Genomic DNA, 21,855 nt, shown 5'->3' with positions numbered 1-21,855 from the left:
ATATATATATATATATTATCAAGCTGAAAATGAAATCGTAGAGTCCGAGTCTCCTTTTCTTAATATTAATTTGAATCTGCCAATAGTAAATAATGGGTCCGATTTAGGGTTATTGAAAATATAAAAGTGTGCAATTCGTTCAACAGTCTTAGATTTCGTGTCTCGTCTTTTTCCTTTGGTTCTGAATTTGTATTTTTCTCCTTCATGGTATGTAATCCAAAAATTTGTTACTGTGGTTTCTGTTATTATTTAGTAGAATGAGAGAAATAGATGATAAAGTACTTTTGAAAGTATATTATTTTAGATGATAGAGTACAAGTATAATACACATCTCTATTCAGCTTCTAACAATAACAACAACAATAATAAACTTCCTAACAATAATAATTTTAATTATAAAATATTAAAAAAATTAAAAAAAACCTACATCTGGTAAAAATGATAATAATTCTTAAATTCAATTTCTAACCACAACAATAATAATTAACCACCTAACAATAATAATTATAATTACGAAATATAAAAAAATTTAAAAAAATTTACATATTTTGGATGGCTGAGATAATGTATAACATGAAATTCAGAACGACCAATATCTCTAAATTTTTTTTTCTTTGGCATCTTCAGCATGCTATCACCATGCAAGCTTGGAGGGTGGAAAAAGAAAGAAGACGAACTGGTAATCGTTGTTGTTTGGTGAAAAGAATAAAGTGAAAACGGATAGTAAGTGTGGGGATTTAATGTTGGGTAGGGCACTGTTGGGGGAGCCAGCTGAGCGCGACAAGTGGTAAAAAAAACACAAGTCGGAGAGTTCGTTTTCTCACCTATAACACAGACCGTCCGAGTAGCATCATACAAGACACAGTCTGATTTATGGTTTACCTGACACCACACTCAGGTGAAGCACCTCCTTTTTCATAAGGAAGTCCAATACATACTATACTTCCGTATAAAAATTAAAAAGCGACTTTTTAACACATAATAATAATAATTAATTTTAAATCATTTTAAATATTGAATATATTATTTCGTATTATGAGTTAATTTTTGTTTTTTTATACACTTTTACTGCGGAAATGTCCAGACCGACGCATTGATGCAAGCATTGCTACTAACTAGTACCTATACTTCTTTTTTGCAGCATATGCTGAACATTCAACAAAGCCATGGCTGAGCATTTATCAAAGAACCTCCTCTTCCTCATTTTCTTTATAGCAGCTCATGCTAATGATGCAGCAACTCAACCCGCCAAACACTGCCTAACCAAATGCGGCCACGTCAGCATTCCCTTCCCGTTTGGCACCACAACGGATTGCTCCCTTGACACCAATTTTCTCATAAATTGCACCAACAATGTCCCATACTTATTGCCCTTATCAAACGACACCGCCCTAGTTCTCCTAAGCATATCCCTCGTCGATTCCGATCTCCGCGTTTCGTCGCCGGTAGCTAGCGATTGCTATAGCATCGACGACCAGGGCAAAATCAGCAACATTCAAACCGATCAGTTTCTTTTCTCCGGAAACTTTAGCATCTCGTGGACCCGAAACACCTTCACCGCAATTGGTTGTAACACACTTGGAGTAGTGGTGGCGTTTACACTGGAAGATCCGAGACGTTATCCCGCAACATGCTTTTCCTACTGCGAGAAACTTGAACATGCGAGTAATGGCTTCTGCACCGGCAGCGGTTGTTGCCGTATTAGTATTCCCCGCGCCGCAGAAGGGCGGTTATTAACGTTGATCGGTTATTATTTTGAGAACAATGACTTTAACAACAGCCAAGTGAGGGACTTCAACCCATGCAGTTATGCGTTCTTGGTGGAAGAAGGTGGCTATGAATTTCAGACGACACACCTGAAGAAGCTGGAGAGTACTGAGTTTCCGGTGGTTCTGGATTGGAGTATAGGGGACCAAACGTGTATTGAAGCTATGAAGAATCCTTCCAGCTTTGCGTGTAAGGCAGAGAACAGCACGTGTCACGATTCTGATAAGCGTCCTGGTTATGTTTGCAAATGCCCCTCTGGTTTTCAGGGTAACCCTTATCTCCTTCATGGTTGTCAACAAGGTACTATTATTCACCCTAACCAAAACTAATTTTTTATGGTTAATTTCTCATAGGTTTTTAATTTAATATTTTTATACTATAAAAAATAATTTTATACTGTAAAAAATTAGTTAATATTAACTAATCTAAAAATTAGTTTTTTTTTTATACATTTTCATTATTATTATTTTTCTGATTCAAATATATATACCGCATGTTGTTTCTTCTCCCATAAGTGAAGATGGTGACAAGTTTTCAATTCCTTAGATATTGATGAATGCGCTGGACCCAATGATTGCTTCCATGAAGCAAAATGCGAGAACACACCTGGCAGCTACAACTGTTTGTGTCCGGAAGGATTTGAAGGAGACGGGAAAAACAATGGAACTCGATGTAATAGTCCCAAGTCCAGTTATAGGACAAACAACACTTTGATTTATTCATTATGTTTGGGTAAGTGTACATTTAAACATCATTTTGATATATATATTTTGAACTTTTTTTCCTAAGTTGCTAGACAGTAACATAAAAATATTTGATAGTAGTTAGCATCAACTAATAGACTTGAAAAAAAAATATTATTCAATATAGTCCAAAGGTAATTAATTAGATGAATCATCATCATTATCTTAACTTTATTTAGTTATTATTAATCGTCAATGTCTAAGATAATAGCTTATCCCAAACACACACATATCCTCATAAAACAAAAATGTTATCTGCACATAACGTATCAATCTTCAAATTAGTAATCATATATATATATATATATATATATATATAGATTTTCGTGACTGATTCTTCCGAAAATCAATGATACTTGCACTCATTTTGGTGCGTTTGCATTGACCAGGCATCAGCATAGGCATCTTAGCGTTAGTTGTGGCAAGCTTTTATGTGCATTGGAAAGTGAACAAAAGAAAGCTCATCAAACTTAAAGAACAGTATTTTCAACAAAATGGCGGTTTCTTGTTGCAAGAACATATATCCAAACATAGAAACTCAAGCCAAATAGCCAAAGTCTTCACTATTGAGGAACTAAGAAAAGCAACCAACAACTTTGATGCATGCAAAATCCTAGGCCAAGGGGGCCAAGGAACAGTTTACAAAGGAGTATTATCAGACAATAAAACCGTAGCAATAAAGAAGTCCAAAATTAGTAGCCCAAGCCAAATTAATAAGGACTTCATCAATGAGTTAGTTGTACTCTCACAAATCAACCATAGGAATGTTGTTAAGCTCTTGGGTTGTTGTTTAGAAACAGAAATTCCCTTGCTTGTTTACGAATTCATTCCCAATGGTACTGTTTTTGAGCATCTTCATGGTCATGGAACATTTCTAAGACTTACATGGAAAACAAGATTGAGAATAGCTGCTGAAACTGCTGGGGCTTTAGCTTACTTGCATTTGGATACTTGTATCCCCATAATTCATAGAGATGTGAAAACTAGCAATATTCTACTTGATCATGATCTCACTGCAAAGGTTTCTGATTTCGGAGCTTCAAGGATTGTTCCTCAAGATAAAATTGAGTTAGCTACTTTGGTGCAAGGAACATGTGGGTATCTTGATCCAGAAACCTTCCTCACAAGCCAATTAACGGATAAGAGTGATGTTTATAGTTTCGGAGTTGTTCTTGCGGAATTATTTACAGGAAGAAAAGCTCTCTCTTTCGACATGCCGGATGCTGAGAAAAACCTTGCAATGTTCTTTGTAACTTCAATGGAAGAGAATCGTTTGCTTGATATTGTAGACAAGAGCATAATAAATGAAGCAAAGGTTGAGCATGTATATGAATTTGCCAAGATTGCAAAACAATGTTTAAGCTCGAAAGGAGAAGAAAGGCCTACAATGAAAGTAGTGGCAATGGAACTTGAAGGGCTTAGAGCTGAGGAAAAACATATATGGTGCCGGGAGAAGGAGGAATTTCCATCTGAAGAAACTGAAATCCTTCTCAAAGCATCACCTTCTATTAGCAATAATCTTGAAGAAGAATACTTTATGCTTTTGGACCGAATTTAGTATCATTTTTAGGCAATAATTAATTCATTCTACTCCCACTAATTCTATTTTGTAAAGAAGTGATATACATATGTTAGCTATACACTTATGTTAACAAATCTTTCTTAATTCTCTAAGTCTAATATAAATATAGATTTAATTAATATGTGTCTTACCAGGTTAAAATTATTATTTAAAAAATATATAAAATTTAATTTTAATGTATTTATTATAAATTTTAAAAAATTTAATAACTTTACTAATGATACCTTTAGCATATTTTTTAGAATATATATTAGTTAAACACTGTATATGAAAATATATTTTAGTTAATTCTTAATTCGCTACAATACTTTTGGTAGTTAGCGGCGGTTCTGGAGTAATATTGTGGTGGTTTTGAACCGCCACTAAACATTTTGCGACGGTTAAATTTACCGTCGAAAGATAGATCGCGGGCAAACGATTAGCGACAGTTTATGCTAATTATTGGAATAACCGCCGCAAAATATAAATTGATTTTGCAACAATAGAGAATGAGAGAAAAGAGAAAGAAAGATAAAGATGAAGAATGAGAATGATAGTGAGAGTGAGAGTTTGTTAATTTTAGAAAAAAAATTTATTTAAATTGTAAAAAAATATCGGATGACATATTTTGATTTATCAAATTATTTATATAAAATATAAATTATATATAGAGTAAAAATAGTAGAGAGAAGTAGAAAATTGGAGAGAGGTAGATAAGAGAATTTAGGAAGGGAGTTTATTAATTTTGAAAAAAATATTTTCTCTCAATTTTAATAAGAGAGTGTCATGTGACACATTTGATTATTAAATTAGATAGTAATATATGATACATAATATAGGTATATTTCAATTTCAATTTTAATTTTAATGTAATAAAAGAATGTTAGGTTGCACATTTTGATTGTCAAATTAGTAATTAGTCATTGATATTGATAATGATATATAAAATAGATAAAGTGGTTAAAAAAATGAAAGAAATAAAGAAAGGAAGAGGGAGGAGAGGAGAACTCTTTAATTTTGAAGAGAAATATTTGATTTCAATTGCAATGAGGGAGTGACATATGACACATTTTGGTTGTAAAATTAGTAAGGAGGAGAAAAGAATTCTTTAATTTTGGAGGAAAAAATTTAATTTCAATTACAATGAGAGAGTGACATGTGTCACATTTTGGTTGTAAAATTAGTAAGGGGGAGGAAAAATTCTTTAATTTTGGAGAAAAAAATTTGATTCCAATTGCAATGAAAAAGTGACATGTAGCATATTTTAGTTGTAAAATTAGAGATATATAATAGATATAAAAAAAATAAATCTTTATTTAAATTAAATTTAATTAAATTATGTATAAATTATAATATGATCCATGCCTTTATATATATATGTAATATATAAGGTACCTATAATAACTATGATCAGATATAAAGTATATCACAAAAAATTGTGTGGCAATCAAATGTGTTGATATGATATATATAATTATTAGCGCTATATACATTAAAGAGTCATTTGGCTTGGAGGCAACATGACATTGTTAAAACTTTTTCTTTGATTTAATTGTTTTAAAAAAGTTAATTTTGAGTTAATTTTATAACTATCAGTATAATTTTTTTATGCTAATATCTAAATATATTTTTATATACATAGAAAAAAATATTATTTTTAAATAGCAAGTATAAAAATTAATTATTTTTATTTGTGCAACGGACTTAATAGTTAACACTTAATTAAATGTAAAAGTATACACGTTAAATTATTTTAAATTCTAGATAACGAATGTTAAAATTAATTATTAATAAAAAATTAGAATTTTTCATATGAAAATAATAACTAAAAATCTTATTATTTGATTTTTTAATCTACAGATACCTTGGTCTTTTTATGTAGAGACTTTTGTCAACTTACGATTTTTTTTTATAAAAATAGTTTGATTTTATAAATCTTTTGTGCTATGCATAATCTATATTGTCAAAACAAAGTGGACCGTAATTTTAAAAAAATTATATTCCCGCAATATTATTAAGGGTAAAAATACTAGTTCATATTTAATTATGACCGGATCAATCGATTCAACCTGTGACTCATCGGTTGAACCAGTGACCGGTAATCCAATTATATGACCAGGTCGATTACTGATTCGATTCTAATAACTATGTTCCTGTTACTTTTTCATTATTTTGCCTATTTTATTTTGTCTGTTTTTCAACTTAATTTATTAGAAATTAATTAAAATAAAAAATTTAATGGTTGATTGAACTTTGTTTGCCTCTTTTATTTTAACACTTAGGTTGATTGCCTTAATTTAATGGTTTTGGGTCGCAATATTACATATTTGTCTACTTTAAGTATTTTAATCTTTATGCTTGATTGAACTTTATTTTAATATTAAAAATTCAGACGTTGACTTATTTTTTTCTTTTACAGTTACACTTGAAGGTAAACTTAAAAGATGTTATAGTAAACGAGAAAATCCAATTTGTAAATTTTTTTACATGATTAATCAAAATATATTTTTGTAAGTGGTTAATTTTTTTTCATAAAACAAATACAAAAATAATGTAACGATTTAAGTAACAGTGATTCAAAAATATTTCTCAAATAAAGTAATGAGAACGTAAGTAAATCATACCCAGTTATTTAAAAAAAAAATGAGTTAGACGTATTTTGCGGCGGTTATAACAAAATCGCCGAAAAATGCCAATCAATTAGCAAGCTTCCTCTTATTCGTCGCATCAACAGCCGCAATATCTCATTTGGCCGTCAATAGCTTATCTAGCACCACAATAATTCATTTTTCGGCAGTTACATCAAAACCGCCAAAAAATGCCAATCAATTGGCAAGCTTCTTTTTATTTGTCGCATCAACAGCCGCAATATCTCATTTGACGACGGTTTTCAATAATCACCGCTAAAAATCCGCCGTAATCTGCCGTTTTTTGTGTAGTGATACACTAATAATTAAAAATTACTAAATTATTATGAATTAGTCCATCCTCTGTCTTTCACATTTTTCTTTTATAATGAACTCCTATAAAATTAGCTAATTGATTTATTATCCACTATCTTAAAAGAAGTTTAAAGAATTCAGTTTTGCATTATTCAGTTTTGAATTCATTTATTTTGATACTTTTAATTAGTTATATCACATACACTATCCAGATACTCACCTAATGGAGAAGCAACAAAGGAAAATATGTTATTTGGCTAAGCAACATTATCAACGATAAAATGATAATTGATTATGCAACTTATTCAATGGCTCACACCAGTTTAATGTCTCCAGTACTCTCCACCTCATTTGAACTGTGACAAAGCTCTTGAATTAGTATGAACTATTGGAAAGAAAAGAGAGAGATCACTGAGTTTCTTGGAATGTAAGCTATATTGATCTGACATCAGAAATTGGTCCATACAAGTGCAGTTTGCTGACCTTATATATGAGCCTATTACATATAATACACATATGCTAAATATAGAAAGAAACTAACTACCAATAACCTATCCCAATAAATTTTTTGTATAGATTTTTTTTTATTTTTTATTTGTCTTATGCTTAATTTTTTTTTAAGATTAAAAAAATCAAGTTCTAAATCTTTTAATTATATAAACTCTGATATAATATTAAAATATTATTTTTTTCAAAAATTTAAATTAATAAAAAAATAGATAAATCGTTATATGTCTGAAAATTAGAATTTTTTTTATTGCAGAACAAATGAATTATTGCCTAATATTAATATTAAATTCAGTCCAAAAGCATAAAGGATTCTTCAGCATTATTATTGCTAGTAGAAGGTGCTTTGACCAGGATTTCAGTTTCTTCAGAGGACAATTTCTCCTTCTCCCACAACCATCTATGTTTTTCCTCAGCTCTAATCCCCTCAAGTTCCATTGCCACTTCTTTCATTGTAGGTCTTTCTTCTCCTTTCAAGCTTAAACACTGTTTTGCAATCTTGGCAAATTGATACACATGCTCAACCTTTGCTTCATTTATTATGCTCTTGTCTACAATATCAAGCAAACGATTCTCTTCCATTGAAGTTACAAAGAACATTGCAAGGTACTTTTCAGCATCCGACGCGTCAAAAGAAAACGCTTCTCTTCCTGTAAGTAATTCTGCAAGAACAACTCCAAAACCATAGACATCACTCTTATCTGTAAATTGCTTTGTGAGAAACGATTCTGGGTCAACATACCCCCAAGTTCCTTGCAACAAAGTGAGTACCACAGTTTTACCTTGAGGAACAATTCTTGAAGCACCGAAATCAGAAACCTTTGCAGTGCGATCATGATCAAGTAGAATATTGCTAGTTTTCACATCTTTGTGGATTACGGGGATACAAGTATCCAAATGCAAGTGAGCTAAAGCCCCAGCAGTTTCAGCAGCTATTCTCAATCTTGTTTTCCATGTAAGTCTTAAAAATGGTTCATGACCATGAAGATGCTCATAAACAGTACCATTGGGAATGAATTCGTAAACAAGCAAGGGACTTTCTGTTTCTAAACAACAACCCAAGAGCTTAACCACATGCCTGTGGTTGATTTGTGACAGTACCAACTAACTCATTGATGAAGTCCTTATTAATTAATTCAATTAGGCTTGTGTCATTAGTGTTGGACTTTTTTATTGCTACAGTTATATTATCTGATAATACTCCTTTGTAAACTGTTCCTTGGTTCCCTTGGCCAAGGATTTTGCCTGCATCAAAGTTGTTGGTTGCCTTCCTTAGTTCCTCAAGAGTGAAGACTTTGGTTATTTGGCTTGAGCAGTTATGTAGGGGGCCAAGGATTTTGCCTGCATCAAAGTTGTTGGTTGCACTCCTTAGTTCCTCAATAGTGAAGACTTTGTCTATTTGGCTTGAGCAGCTATGTTTGGCTATATGTTCTTGCAACAATGAACCCACATTTTGTTGAAAATTATGTTCTTGAAGTTTGATGACCTTTGTTTTGTCCACTGTCCAATGCACATAAAAGCTTGCCACAACTAATGCTAAGATGCCTATGGTGATGCCTGGTCAATGCAAACCCACCAAAGTGAGTGGAATTTTTAATAAAATTGTGAAAGAATAGAAAAAAAATGAAGAAATTTTATAAATTGTTGATTGATTGAATTGAATTAAATTGTAAATTATAAAGGTAAAACTAAATATATATAGAGCATTAATTTATGAAAAATAAAAACAAATAAAAATAAGATGAGAACAAATAACTATAAGATAAAATAAAATAATAGAGTAAAATTATAACTGAATTTATGTATTTTATTGGATTGAATTTATGGATTTCGAGACTTTTTTATTGTTGTTATGGATTAAGATAGAAGAGTAGTTTAATAATTTTTGAGAAAAAGAAAAAATGTCTTTTGGCTAAAGATTCAAGATTGAGAACAAATGTTTTCATGTTAAGTTAATAATTAAAAGTTTTGAGGTCACAAAGATTATGTTTAAATGTACACTTACCCAAACATAATGAATAAATCAAAGTGATCTTTGTCCTAGTACATCGAGCTCCGTTGTTTCTCCTGTCTCCTTCAAATCCCTCCGGACACAAACAATTGTAGCCGCCAGTTATGTTCTGGCATTTTGCTTCATGGAAGCAATCATTGGGTCCCCCGCATTCATCAACATCTAAAATATGAAAACTTGTCATCATCATCACTTATTCACTTAAGGGAGAAGAAACAACATACGCACGGTATTTATATTTGAACCAGAGAAATAATAATAATAAAAATTGTATAAAAAAACCTCTGGATTAATTAATATTAACTAATATTTTTCTTTAATTATTAATTTTTTTTTTTGATTCTCTGAGGTTTTAGAGTTTAGTCTGTTCGACGGCTGCTGCAGATGGGGTAGGATGTTGCCATCCAAAGGTAAATTTTTTGGGGCGTTAAAAATAGTGTTGAAACTTGAAAGAAAAAAAAGTTAAGAAAAAAAACTCTAAATATAAGGATAACTTCAAAATATAAAATATAAATTAACAGAAATTAATTATTAAAAATTAGTTTTTTAAAAATATTAAAATTATTTTTTAAATTAGTTATTATATATTTATATAAATAATTTAATTTATTTTTAGTATATATTTTATATTTTAAAATTTATTTCATATAAATGAATAATTTAAGAATTGATTTTTTATATTAGAAATATTATTTGTATACTAAAATTAATTACTAAAATCAACTACTAATATATTTATGTATAAATATATATATAGTTTAATTTATTTTTAATGTATATTTATATACTAATATATCTTTTACATTTGTGGCTGATTTTAGTGTATACTTAATAAATTAATATAGTGATATATATATATATATATATATATATATATATATATATATATATATATATAATTTAGTTGAAAAAATAAAGCGGTGAATAATAGATTTGGATTCTCTAAATTTTAAATTTTACTTTAAAAAGTTAAGTGTGATCTCCCACTATTTATTTCATAAATAGGACTAAGAATAAATATGAGACTAAGAATAAATACGAAAGAAAAACCATTCAATAAAAAAATATTATACTTTATCCTATAAAGTAAAATATTCAAAATTTAAAAGGTCTAAATTCGTCAATAATAATACCTTTTTGACAACCATGAAGGAGGTAAGGGTTACCCTCAAATCCAGAGGGGCATCTGCAAAGATAACCAGAACGTTTATCAGAATCGTGAGACGTGCTGCTCTCTGCCTTACACGCAAAGCTGGAAGGATTCTTCATAGCTTCAATACACGTTTGGTTCCCTACACTCGAATCCAGAACCACCGAAACTCAGTACTCTCCACCTTCTTCCACTAAGAACGCATAACAGCATGGGTTGAAGTCACTCACTTCACTGTTGTTAATATTAAACCACTCTCTCACTTTAATCTATAACAACAATAAAAAATTTTTAGTATAAATCCAATTATAATTTTATTTTTTTATCTTTCATAAATCAATACTCTTATCTTATTTTTATTTGTTTTTATCTTATCTTTAGTTTTATTTTCATAATTTATAATTCATTCAATCAACAACTAATCAAAAAATACAAAATATATTTTTTTTAAAAATAAAAAAATAAAAAATGTACTTTATATTTTTTTATTGATTGAATGATTATTAATTAATTGAATTATAAATTATAAAAATAAAACTAAATATATATAGAATATTAACTTATGAAAGATAAAAATAAAATAAAAATAAATAAAAATAAGATAAAATAAAATAATAAAAATTAAAATTATAATTGAATTTATATATTTTGTTAGGTTGAATTTATGAGTTACGAGACTTATTTATTGTTGTAATGACCTAAAGTGAAAGAGCTAATGTAACAGTTAAAGTCATTGTTCTCAAAAGAATAACCGATCACCGTTAACCACCCATGTGCGGGGCGGGGAATACTAATACGGCAACAACCACTGCCGGTGCAGGACTCATTACTCGCATAATTGGAATTTGTTGCAGAAGGAGAAGCATGTTGTGGGATAAGGTCTCAGTTCTTCCGCTGAAAAATTGTTATACCCCACAACTAATCCAAGTGTGTTACAACCGATTGTGGTGAACGTGTTTCTGTTTCATGAGATGCTAAAGCTTCCCGATATAAAAAAGTAATCGGTTTCAGTGTGGCTGAGTTTTCCCTGGTCGATGCTATAGCAATCGCTTGCTACCGGCGACGGAACGCGGAGTTCGGCATCGTCCAGGGATATGCTTAGGAGAGTTAGGGCTCTGTTGTTTGTTGGTAAGGGCAAGTATGGGAGATTGTTGGTGCAATTTATGAGAAAATTGGTGTCGAGGGAGCAATCCGTTGTGGTGCCAAACGGGAAGGGAATGCTGACGTGGCCGCATTTGGTAAGGCAGTGTTTGGCGGATTGAGTTGCTGCATCATTAGCATGACCTGCTAAAAAGAAAATGAGGAAAAGGAGTTTCTTCTTTGATAAATGTCAGCCATGCGCGGTTTAGTTGAGTGCTTAGCATATGCGGCAAAAAAGTTAGTATAACTACTAGTTGTACTACCATTGCTTGCATTGGTCTGGAGTCTCTACATATCCATCCAAGTGTATCAAAAACAGAGATTATTAACTCATTCATAATAATTTAGTAAAACAAAACTTTTTGGTACTTATGATTTCTTTTGTTTAAATTGTCTAAAAATAGAAATTAAAAAAATAAAATTTATCTTTTTATTTCTAAAATTTATATAAAAAATTTAGGCATCATAAAAAGGAGAATAATTTACTGTATTAAACCAAAAGCATTCTAATATTAGACAAATTTTCTAAAATGCAAAAGGCTACTGTACGTTCTAATTTTCATTTTTATATAAATTTAATTTAATAAATTCATTTTAGTCAAACACATATTAAATAAAAATAATTGAATTTAAATTGCATGCATTTGAATATCACGTATAAATCGATTTAAAATCCTTATTAAATCGGTACAAATATATATATATATATATATATATATATATATATATATATATATATATATATATATTGAATCCATTCAATTCGATCTGTACACGTGAAGACAGGCATATGATAAATCGTAATTGAATTCAAATTGTATGCATTTAAATATCACGTATAAATCGATTTAAAATCCTTACTAAATCGGTACAAATATATATATATATATATATATATATATATATATATATATATATATATATATATATATATTGAATCCATTCGATTCGATTTGCACACGTGAAGACAGTATGACAAATCGAAGCCAATGATTTTGATCGAGTGACTTTATCAAATCGAGGCCCATTGATTAGATTTGTATGTGAAAACTCTCTCAAGCAATTTCAAGCTCATTTATTTTTGATAATTTTAACTTTTTAAATAAACTTTTTAAATATTTTTTAAATTGTTTTACATGGAATAAAATATTTTTTGTAGTAAAATATAAACAAATTTATTAAAAAATATATCTATTCAAATTTCAAGTACAATACTCTTCTACATAATTAATAATTTAAAAATTATTTTATTTAATGCGAACAATTAAAAAAATTATATTTAAATATAAAATATTTATGCATGTATTCAAATTTTAAATAAAATACTCTATATAATCAATAATAATTTAAAAATTAAAAAAATATTTTATTTCATAAATTAAAAAAATAAGCTAACAAAATATTTAATAATTTAAAAATTATTTTATTTAATGCGAACAATTAAAAAAATTATATTTAAATATAAAATATTTATGCATGTATTCAAATTTTAAATAAAATACTCTATATAATCAATAATAATTTAAAAATTAAAAAAATATTTTATTTCATAAATTAAAAAAATAAGCTAACAAAATATTTAATAATGAGACTTCTTTAAAATTAATATCTATTTATTAAATTAAATATAATATATAAAATAATATATTTTAATATTTTTTTAATATTCCTAATAATAAGATTATTATGTATAAATTGTTAACTTTTTTTTAACAGAACAAATAATAATAATAATAATAATAATAATAATAATAATAATAAGATTATTGAAAATACTTAAAAAGAGTACTAAAAAAGTATGTTGAGTGATTAAGTCTATAATAAAGTGGGTATAATATATTTATATTTTTCTCTCTTATAAAAATATTTCTGCAAGTTATTAATTTATTCTTATTAAAATTAAAAAATTTAATATAACTTTATATATTAATAAATATATAAATTTATTTAATTTTTATATATTTATATTTATTATAATATTTTAAAAATTAAAAAATTTATTTATTAAATATAATTTAATAAATTATTTTCAAAACAAACACTTTATCAAACTAGTTTACATAGTGTGTCATTCATAAGGATTGAATCATATAGTGCCATACATACTAAATCGACACTAAGGTTGCGTTTGTTTTTGAGTGGAGGATAAGATATCGAGAACAAGACACAAAATTTTGTATTATGTTTTTGAGATACAAAATTTTGTGTTTTTATATACTATTTGGTGATAAATTAGAATAAATTATGAAAATTTAATTTATTCTCATTTTTTTATTTAAAATTTTTGAAAAGAAAGAGATAATAATAAAAAATATAATTATAAAAAAGTAATAAAAATAATAAAAAAAAAAATAAAAAATAAAGTTATGCCTCTTATTAGTGTCTCTGTGTTTTTCCTAACAGTATGGACATAAAATATACTAATTTAGTATTCTTGAACACAATATCTCTGTCTATTTCTCATCTCTCAAAAATAATTTTGCGTCTCTATGTTCCTGTACAAATCGAATCAATAGGCTTCAATTTGCTAAAGCCACTAAATCAAAGCCAATATTTACCATGTGCTTGCCTTCACGTGTGCAGTTCGAATGGAATGGATTCGATTTACTATACATGTATATAAATCGAATCTATTTGTATCAATTTAGTAAAGATTTTAAATCGATAAATTCGATTTATACGTGACATTCAAATGCATGTAATTCAAATCAAATCACTTTAATTTAGTAGGTGTTTGACTAAATAGAATTTGTTAAATTCAATTTATATAAAAATGAAAGTTGAGACATTTAGGTATCCTTTTGCATTTTAAGAGAGTTGCGTAATATTGGAATGCTTTTAGTTTACGCGTAAAATGTCTTTTTGCAAAGACATTTATATGTCGCGTTATTATTAGATGTATTGATGAACTGATTGTGTGGAAGCATTTAATCTTGTTATTTGTGAGACGGATTGTGTGGAAGCATTTAATCTTGTTATTCAAGATGGTTTTGGGTTTATTGATCCATTGGTGCTCAAAATAAGAGATATCATGCATTGGAATTAGCGTGTTGACTTTTGTTTGATTATGAAAGATGCAAACACGGTGGCAGATACTATGGCAAAGATAGCGATGAAGTTACAACTTTCGCATGTGGAGTTTCTTTCACCTTGGGAGGAGTTTAAGAGTAGTCTTAAACGGGACTGCCCCTCTATTTAAGCAGTTCCTTGTTTTGTTTTTCTTTGTTTAATTTATTTTAGTCACAAAAAAAAAAATAAACCGATTATTTTTAAATTTCTTAACAAATTAGAATAAAATCGATTTTTTTATAACAATAACAATAAACCCAATTGTTATAAGATCCGATTAAACCAACCAATTTACATAACCTACTGGATCGTGATTTTTTTTGTTTTTTTTTTAATAAAAATTAGGGATATATTTATCTTTTTATAAAAAATTTAAATATGATTCGGTTTAGATTGTGTAAATTGATCGGATCAAATCGGATTTAATAATTATAGTGTGGATAATTGAATTTATTATTGTTATTATAATAAACCCATTTTGTTCTTGTTTATTAAAAAAATAAATTATTAATCAATTTAATAAAAATGTCCAATAATATTATGACACATATAAATGTCTTTAAAAAAAAGACATTTTTAATATCTTTATTAAAGTAGTCCCTTTAATTTAATACAGGAAATTACCCTAAAAAGAACCTTTAGTAATTTTCAATTGTTAAAAAAATATATAAATATTAAAACTTAATTAAGACTTAGTTGAAATGTTTTTTTTTTGCAAGAATTTAGTAAATATACATGCTCTACAAGTGCATCATACAATAATAAAAAATTAATTCTTTTAAATATACAATAAGTACATCATATTAGAAACTTAAATTTTCTGCTACATTTTTAGGAGCCAATATTGTATAACTAATTTATAACCAATATTCAACTCAGGAAAAAAATAAAAACATTTTAAAATAAAAGTATCCAAAATTCAATTAAAAGAAACATTCGAACACATTCAACAAAATTCATTTTTAGTAGCTTTTATATTAGATTTATTTGACAATCAGTTATAATATTGACTGAAATTGATTATTATAGTATTGATTTTTTGGTATTAATTAAATTTTATATACTTTTTATAAAAATCTTTTTAATTAGTAATTTAATATATATTTTTAATGTATGCATTAGTTAAGTCTATATTTATATTAGCGTTAGAGAATCATTAAAAGAGTTTAGTTGAGATATGTTTTTAATATATATAATAAAATTATTAATTGAAAATTTATAAAAGAAATACAGAGTTTAATTTTTTAATTTGTTATATATTTTTTAAAGTAAAATATTTTAAAACTTTACTAATAATAATATTTTGGATTTAGCGTTAAAATTATTAATTTTAAGTTTCTATAAAAAGATACAAAGCTTTGTTTTCAATATGATTCTTACTTATTTATTAAAATGAAAAAGTTAAAAACTTCTAATGATAATAATTTTAAAAATATATATTAAAAGTTTTTAACCTTTATTAAGGAGAATGAGAGAAGGAAAGAGCGGGGCGAGCGGTTGAGGGTGAAACACGATGAGGAAGATGGCCATGTCATCGGAAGAGATAAGGGAGAGAGTGTGGGTGGGTGTGTATTCGGTGTTAAGGAGGGTTCTTCTCGAGAGGGGTTAGAAAAGCCATCCAATATCTCTTTTAGAGATAAAGTCATTGGTGCAGAAAAGTCTAAGGCCTTTGCATTAGTAGGGTCTTTATCTGGGGATGGTATCGCGACGGTGACAAGTAAGTAGGGTGATTCTCGTCCACCAAGTATCAGTTTTACCAAGGAGGCAAAGACCTGTCTAGCTGAACCTTATAAGGAAGTCATCGTGATCAAGGTGCTAGATAAGTATTATGGCTACACGGCTCTCATGCATAAGCTTCAAATAGTATGGCGCATCAAAGGAGGGTTTGATTTGTTGGATGTGGGGTTTGGATATTTTTTGGTTAAATTTGATATTGCTGCGGATCGTGAGAAAGTCATTCTTGGTGGCCCGTGGTTGATAGATGGTCACTATGTTGCAGTAAAGCCATGGGATGTGGATTTTAGGCCATGCGAAAAATCCTTTGGATCAACGCTGGTATGGATTCGAATCTCGGGACTTCCGATTTTGTGCTACTAGGAACAAGCAATGCTGCGAATTGCTTCTGTAATAGGGATTCCGGTGAAAGTAGATTTGGCCACTAAGCTTGCATAAAGAGGAAAATATGCCCGAGCTTGTGTTCAAATTAATCTTGAGTTGCTTGTAATCAAACATATTATAGTGGAGGGTGTGACTTGTAAAGTGGAGTACGAGAGTTTACAGTTGATTTGTGCTACTTGTGCACGGTATGGACATGATAAATCGTTGTGCATAGAGAATGAGACCTTGGAAGGAAACAGAAATTCTTCTAGTAATGGAAAAAATAATGAAGTCCCGACACTAGTGCCACACAACAATCATGAGATTCAAAAATAGGCTGAATCAGAAGCTCATGATTTGGGTGAGAATCCTCGTAATTTGGGTGAGAAATTAGGAGTTGTTAAAGGAAAAAATGTGGTTACGAAATTATTGGCTCCTCAGTGCCTGATGGTCATGTTAATGAGGCATGCATGGATGATGAAGTCAAATTTTCTCATGAATCTAAGGGCTGTCAATTTTCTCATCAAAGAGCAGACATGTTTGCTACTTCATTAGGGGATAGTGGTTTGTTTTATCTGAAGACTATTGGGAGGCGGTTTTCTTGGTACAAGAAGGTGAAAAATTATGTTGACGTGGCAAAAAAGCTTAATCGAGTCTGTATAAATAGTAGTTGGTTATCTATCTTTCCAGAGGCTTATGCAGAAGTTTTAAATAGGCTTCAGTCTGATCATTGCCCTATTCTGGTGCGTTGTAAAGGTCGTCCTCAGCCTAAAGGGAATCGACCTTTCCAATTTGTTGCTGCTTGGGCTACTCATCTTGGGTATAGGGATATTGTGAACCAGTCATGGTGTTCTGGTAATAGAGGAATTCATGGCAAACTTTTGGAAGTACAGAAGAATTCACTAGAGTTTAACTCGAAGGTATCTGGTAACATTTTTGTTAAGAAATGTGAATTAGAGCGGCAGATTAATTATTTACAAAAGCGTTTGGAAGTGGGGGATAGTATTTATTTGAGTCAGAAAGAGCAACAGTTGCTTGATGATTATAATAATACTTTAGTGCAAGAAGAGCTCCTATGGTTTCAAAAGTCCAGAGAGTAGTGGGTAAGGTTTGGGGATAGGAATAAAAGATTATTTCATATTCAAACTCTTGCGCGAAGGAAGTATAATAAGATTCATGGCCTTTTTCTCAAGGATGGAGTGTGGAAAACTGATCCAGAGGTTCTGAATCAAGAAGCAGAGTCTTTTTATAAAAGCTTATTCTGTCATTTGGATGATGTTGATTTGGGTTGCCTTGGTGATGTGCCTCTTCCTTCTCTAAATGAGGAAGCCTGCAATAATCTTACGGCACCAGTTACTATGGAGGAAGTCAGAACAGCTGTTTTTCACATGAACTCTTTTAAAGCTCCGGGTCCTAATGGGTTTTAAGCTTTCTTCTTCAAAGAATATTGGGAGATCATTGGTCTTGATGTTTAGAAGATGGTTAAGCAGGCATTCTCCGGTGTTACTCTTGATCCGAGAATGTTGGAGACTTTACTGGTTCTCATTCCAAAGGTTGAATCACCGATATCTATGAAAGATTTCAGGCCAATTAGTCTCTGCAATGTTGTTTACAAGATCATCACGAATGTCCTTGTTAATAGGCTTCGTCCTCATCTTGCGGAGATTGTTGGCCCGCTTCAAGGAGGATTTATTCTAGGGCGAGAAACTCCTGACAACATCATTATTGCTCAAGAAGTCCTCCACTTTATGAAGAAGACTACATCAAAGAAAGGCACACTGGCCTTTAAGATTGATCTGGAGAAAGCTTATGACAGAGTTGACTAGAATTTTTTAACTCATACCCTTAAGAGCTTTGGTTTTCCTATTCCTACACTTAACTTGATTATGAATTGTGTCACTGCTTTTTCTTTAGCTATTCTTTGGAATGGGAGTCGTCTGAATGGCTTTACTTCTAGCCGAGGTCTTAGACAAGGAGACCCTATGTCACCCTATCTTTTTGTGTTGTGTATGGAGCGATTGGCATGCTTTATTAGTCATCAGGTTGATTTGGGCTTCTGGGAGCCGGTTGCTATTTCTAGAAGGGGACCAAGAATATTCCATTTAATGTTTGCGGATGACTTACTTATATTTTGTAAAGCTACAAAGAGACAAGTGCAAAATGTGATGTTGCTTTTAGAAACTTTTTGCGAAGCATCTGGGATGAAGATTAATGTGGAGAAGTCTAAAGCGCTTTGCTCCAAGAATGTCTCTGCAACGAAGGAAAGAGGTTTTCACTGGGGTATCCTCTATCAGATTTGTCCAGGACTTGGGCAAATATCTTGAAATTACCCTTAGCCATTTTAGGGTGACTCGTTCAGCTTTCAATGGTGTCCTGGATAAGATTCGGAGTAGGCTAGCAAGCTGGAAAGGGAGTTTACTCAATCGGACTGGTAGACTCTGCTTGGTTAATTCTGTTGCCGCCGCTATTCCCACGTACCAGATGCAGGTCTCTATTTTTCCCAAAGGAATCATTAGTAAATTGGAGTCTATGATGAGGAATTTTTTTTGGAAAGGACAAGTTAATGAAAGAGGATTGAATCTTGTTAGTTGGAAGGTACTGGTTACTCCAAAAAAAATATGGAGGTTTGGGGATTAGAGATCCTTATTGTGTAAATATTGTTTTTCTTGGGAAGCTAGTTTGGACTTTTTTCCAACAGTCAAACAAGCTATGGGTCCAATTGTTGGATGCCAAATACCGATCATCTCTAGATGTCTGTTTTAGTTATCCTAAGAATAAAGACTCTCCCATTTGGAGGTGTCTTTGCAAGGCTTGGGAAGTGTTGAAGGATGGGTTTGCTTAGTGTATTGGAGATTTGAACAAGAATTTTTTATTTTCTAGCTGGAAGAGAGAAGGACGGTTATCTAATGAGATGGATTATGTTCACATTTCTGATTTGAATCTCCGGATACAGGATATTTGGTCGGTTGGTAGGTGACATTTGGATACTCTTTATTATCCTTTATCTCAAAATTTGAAAGGTAATATTCTCTCTTACAATCCAGATGAACAAGCAGGTCCGAAAGTGGGTTGGTATTAGAGTGAGTCTGCTGCCAAAGTCTATAACTCACACAATGGTTACTTGTGGTTGTGTAAGCAGTTGTTTGGTTGGGAGGAGCGGGAGAATTGGCTTTGGCTTTGGCATCAGCTTGTTCCGAAAAAGCATAAGTTTTTGGCTTGGTTGTGTCTTAAGGAGGCTCTTCCTACTGCAAGTTTTCACTTTAGAAGAGGGATGTTGTCATCGGATAGGTGTCCAAGATGCCTTTCTAGCCAGGAATCGATTTTACATTGTATTTGGGATTGTCCAAAAGCTCAGCTTGTCTGGCATAGGTTGGATATTTCTTGTCATCCTTTGGATTTGAAGAACTGGTTCTTGTATCATAGCAGAGAGCATCCGTTCAAGTTCTTTTCAGGACTTAGGTGGATATGGCGAGTAAGGAATAATGACATCTTTAATCCCATGAAACTTGGCCTCTGGAAAAAGTGATTTGTCTGGCATTAACTTCAGAAAAAGAGTTTAGGAATAGTTTTGAATTACAACGTATGTCCCTTCCCTCTACTCTAAATGATTTTTGGAATCCCACATCCATTGATACTTTTAAGATTAATTGTTATGCTAGTTATTTTGGTTCGGGTGATAATGTTGGTTTTACTTGTGTTATTAGAAATTGTAATGGGAGTTGGCAAATGGGGTGTTTGTGAATGATTGAGAGTAATAATATTCTTCAAGGAGAATTGTTTGTTATTTGGAGAGGATATCTCTTAGCTTGGGATGTGGGTTAACGAGATGTTATTTGTGAGACGGATTGTGTGGAAGCATTTAATCTTGTTACTCAAGATGGTTTTGGGTTTATTGATCCATTAGTGCTCAAAATAAGAGATATCATGCATTGAAATTGGCGTATTGACTTTCGTTTGATTATGAGAGATACAAACACGGTGACAGATACTATGGCAAAGATGGCGATGAAGTTACAACTTTCGCATGTGGAACTTTTTTCACCTTGGGAGGAGTTTAAGAGTAGTCTTAAATGGGACTGTCTATCTATTTAAGCAGTTCCTTGTTTTGTTTGTTTTGTTTTTCTTTATTTAATTTATTTTAGTCAAAAAAAAATTTAAAAATATATAGTAGTTAACTTCTAATAATTTTAATATGTGTCATTAAATGTTATTTTAGCTAAATTTTTAGTATAGTTACAAATTAAAAATAGTTTATCTATTAATGCCGGCATATCAAACAATTGGGAAGGCAATAATGACAAATTAAAACTCATTTGGTCCCTTTTTTTTTTTGTCGCTCTTTTTTAAACTTTTCTTTTTAGTGTCTAGTCAGTTGATTTAGTCTAGTATTGCCTGCAAACAAAGCATTCATTAATTTTCTCCGTCCATAAATCACATTTTTATTTGAGAAAAAGAAAATAATAACAATGAGCTTTTGAAAAAAAATTACAAGAATATGATAAAGTAAATTGCACTTAACACACCAAATACATATTTCTGTTATACAGTAATCGATTAATAGCTGATTTTTTTATATATGTAACGTAATTATTTAACTAAAATGTATTCTAATGATATTAGTTAAAAAATAATAATGCTTTTTAAAATTTAAATATATTTAATATATTAAAAATATAAATATCTTATATTTCAATATAATTTTTCTCGTAAAAAAAAAAGAAATAACTGATTCTCAACTGATCGAATGCATTTTAAGAAGAAGCATTTCATTGATCTTGACATCTTCTCGTCATTTGGTCAACGGCGAAACTTTCCACACGGCTTTTTTTTTTTTTGGTGACTTCCACACGGCTTTAGCCCTTCTTCGA

The 21,855-nt window shown here is 30.2% G+C and overlaps 2 protein-coding genes across 2 annotated transcripts; one reads left to right on the top strand and one right to left on the bottom strand.

The window, feature by feature from the left end:
* The first annotated feature begins 1,166 nt into the window (after positions 1-1,166).
* Positions 1,167-4,068, top strand: LOC112704966 (wall-associated receptor kinase 2-like). Its single transcript, XM_025755828.1, has 3 exons — positions 1,167-2,067; positions 2,314-2,499; positions 2,900-4,068. Exons 1-3 carry the CDS (start codon positions 1,167-1,169, stop codon positions 4,066-4,068), a joined length of 2,256 nt encoding a protein of 751 aa, XP_025611613.1.
* Positions 4,069-7,811: 3,743 nt separating this feature from the next.
* Positions 7,812-10,800, bottom strand: LOC112704965 (wall-associated receptor kinase 3-like). The gene is made up of 4 exons (XM_072200136.1): positions 10,665-10,800; positions 9,526-9,693; positions 8,722-9,020; positions 7,812-8,624 (listed from the first exon to the last, which is right to left on the bottom strand). Exons 1-4 carry the CDS (start codon positions 10,798-10,800, stop codon positions 7,812-7,814), a joined length of 1,416 nt encoding a protein of 471 aa, XP_072056237.1.
* Positions 10,801-21,855: the final 11,055 nt, after the last annotated feature.

This window comes from Arachis hypogaea, chromosome 8 (genome assembly GCF_003086295.3).
Source record: "Arachis hypogaea cultivar Tifrunner chromosome 8, arahy.Tifrunner.gnm2.J5K5, whole genome shotgun sequence".
Lineage (NCBI taxonomy): Eukaryota > Viridiplantae > Streptophyta > Magnoliopsida > Fabales > Fabaceae > Arachis > Arachis hypogaea.
Note: the sequence above shows the minus strand (reverse complement) of the source record. Positions and strands in the feature narration are given on the sequence as shown.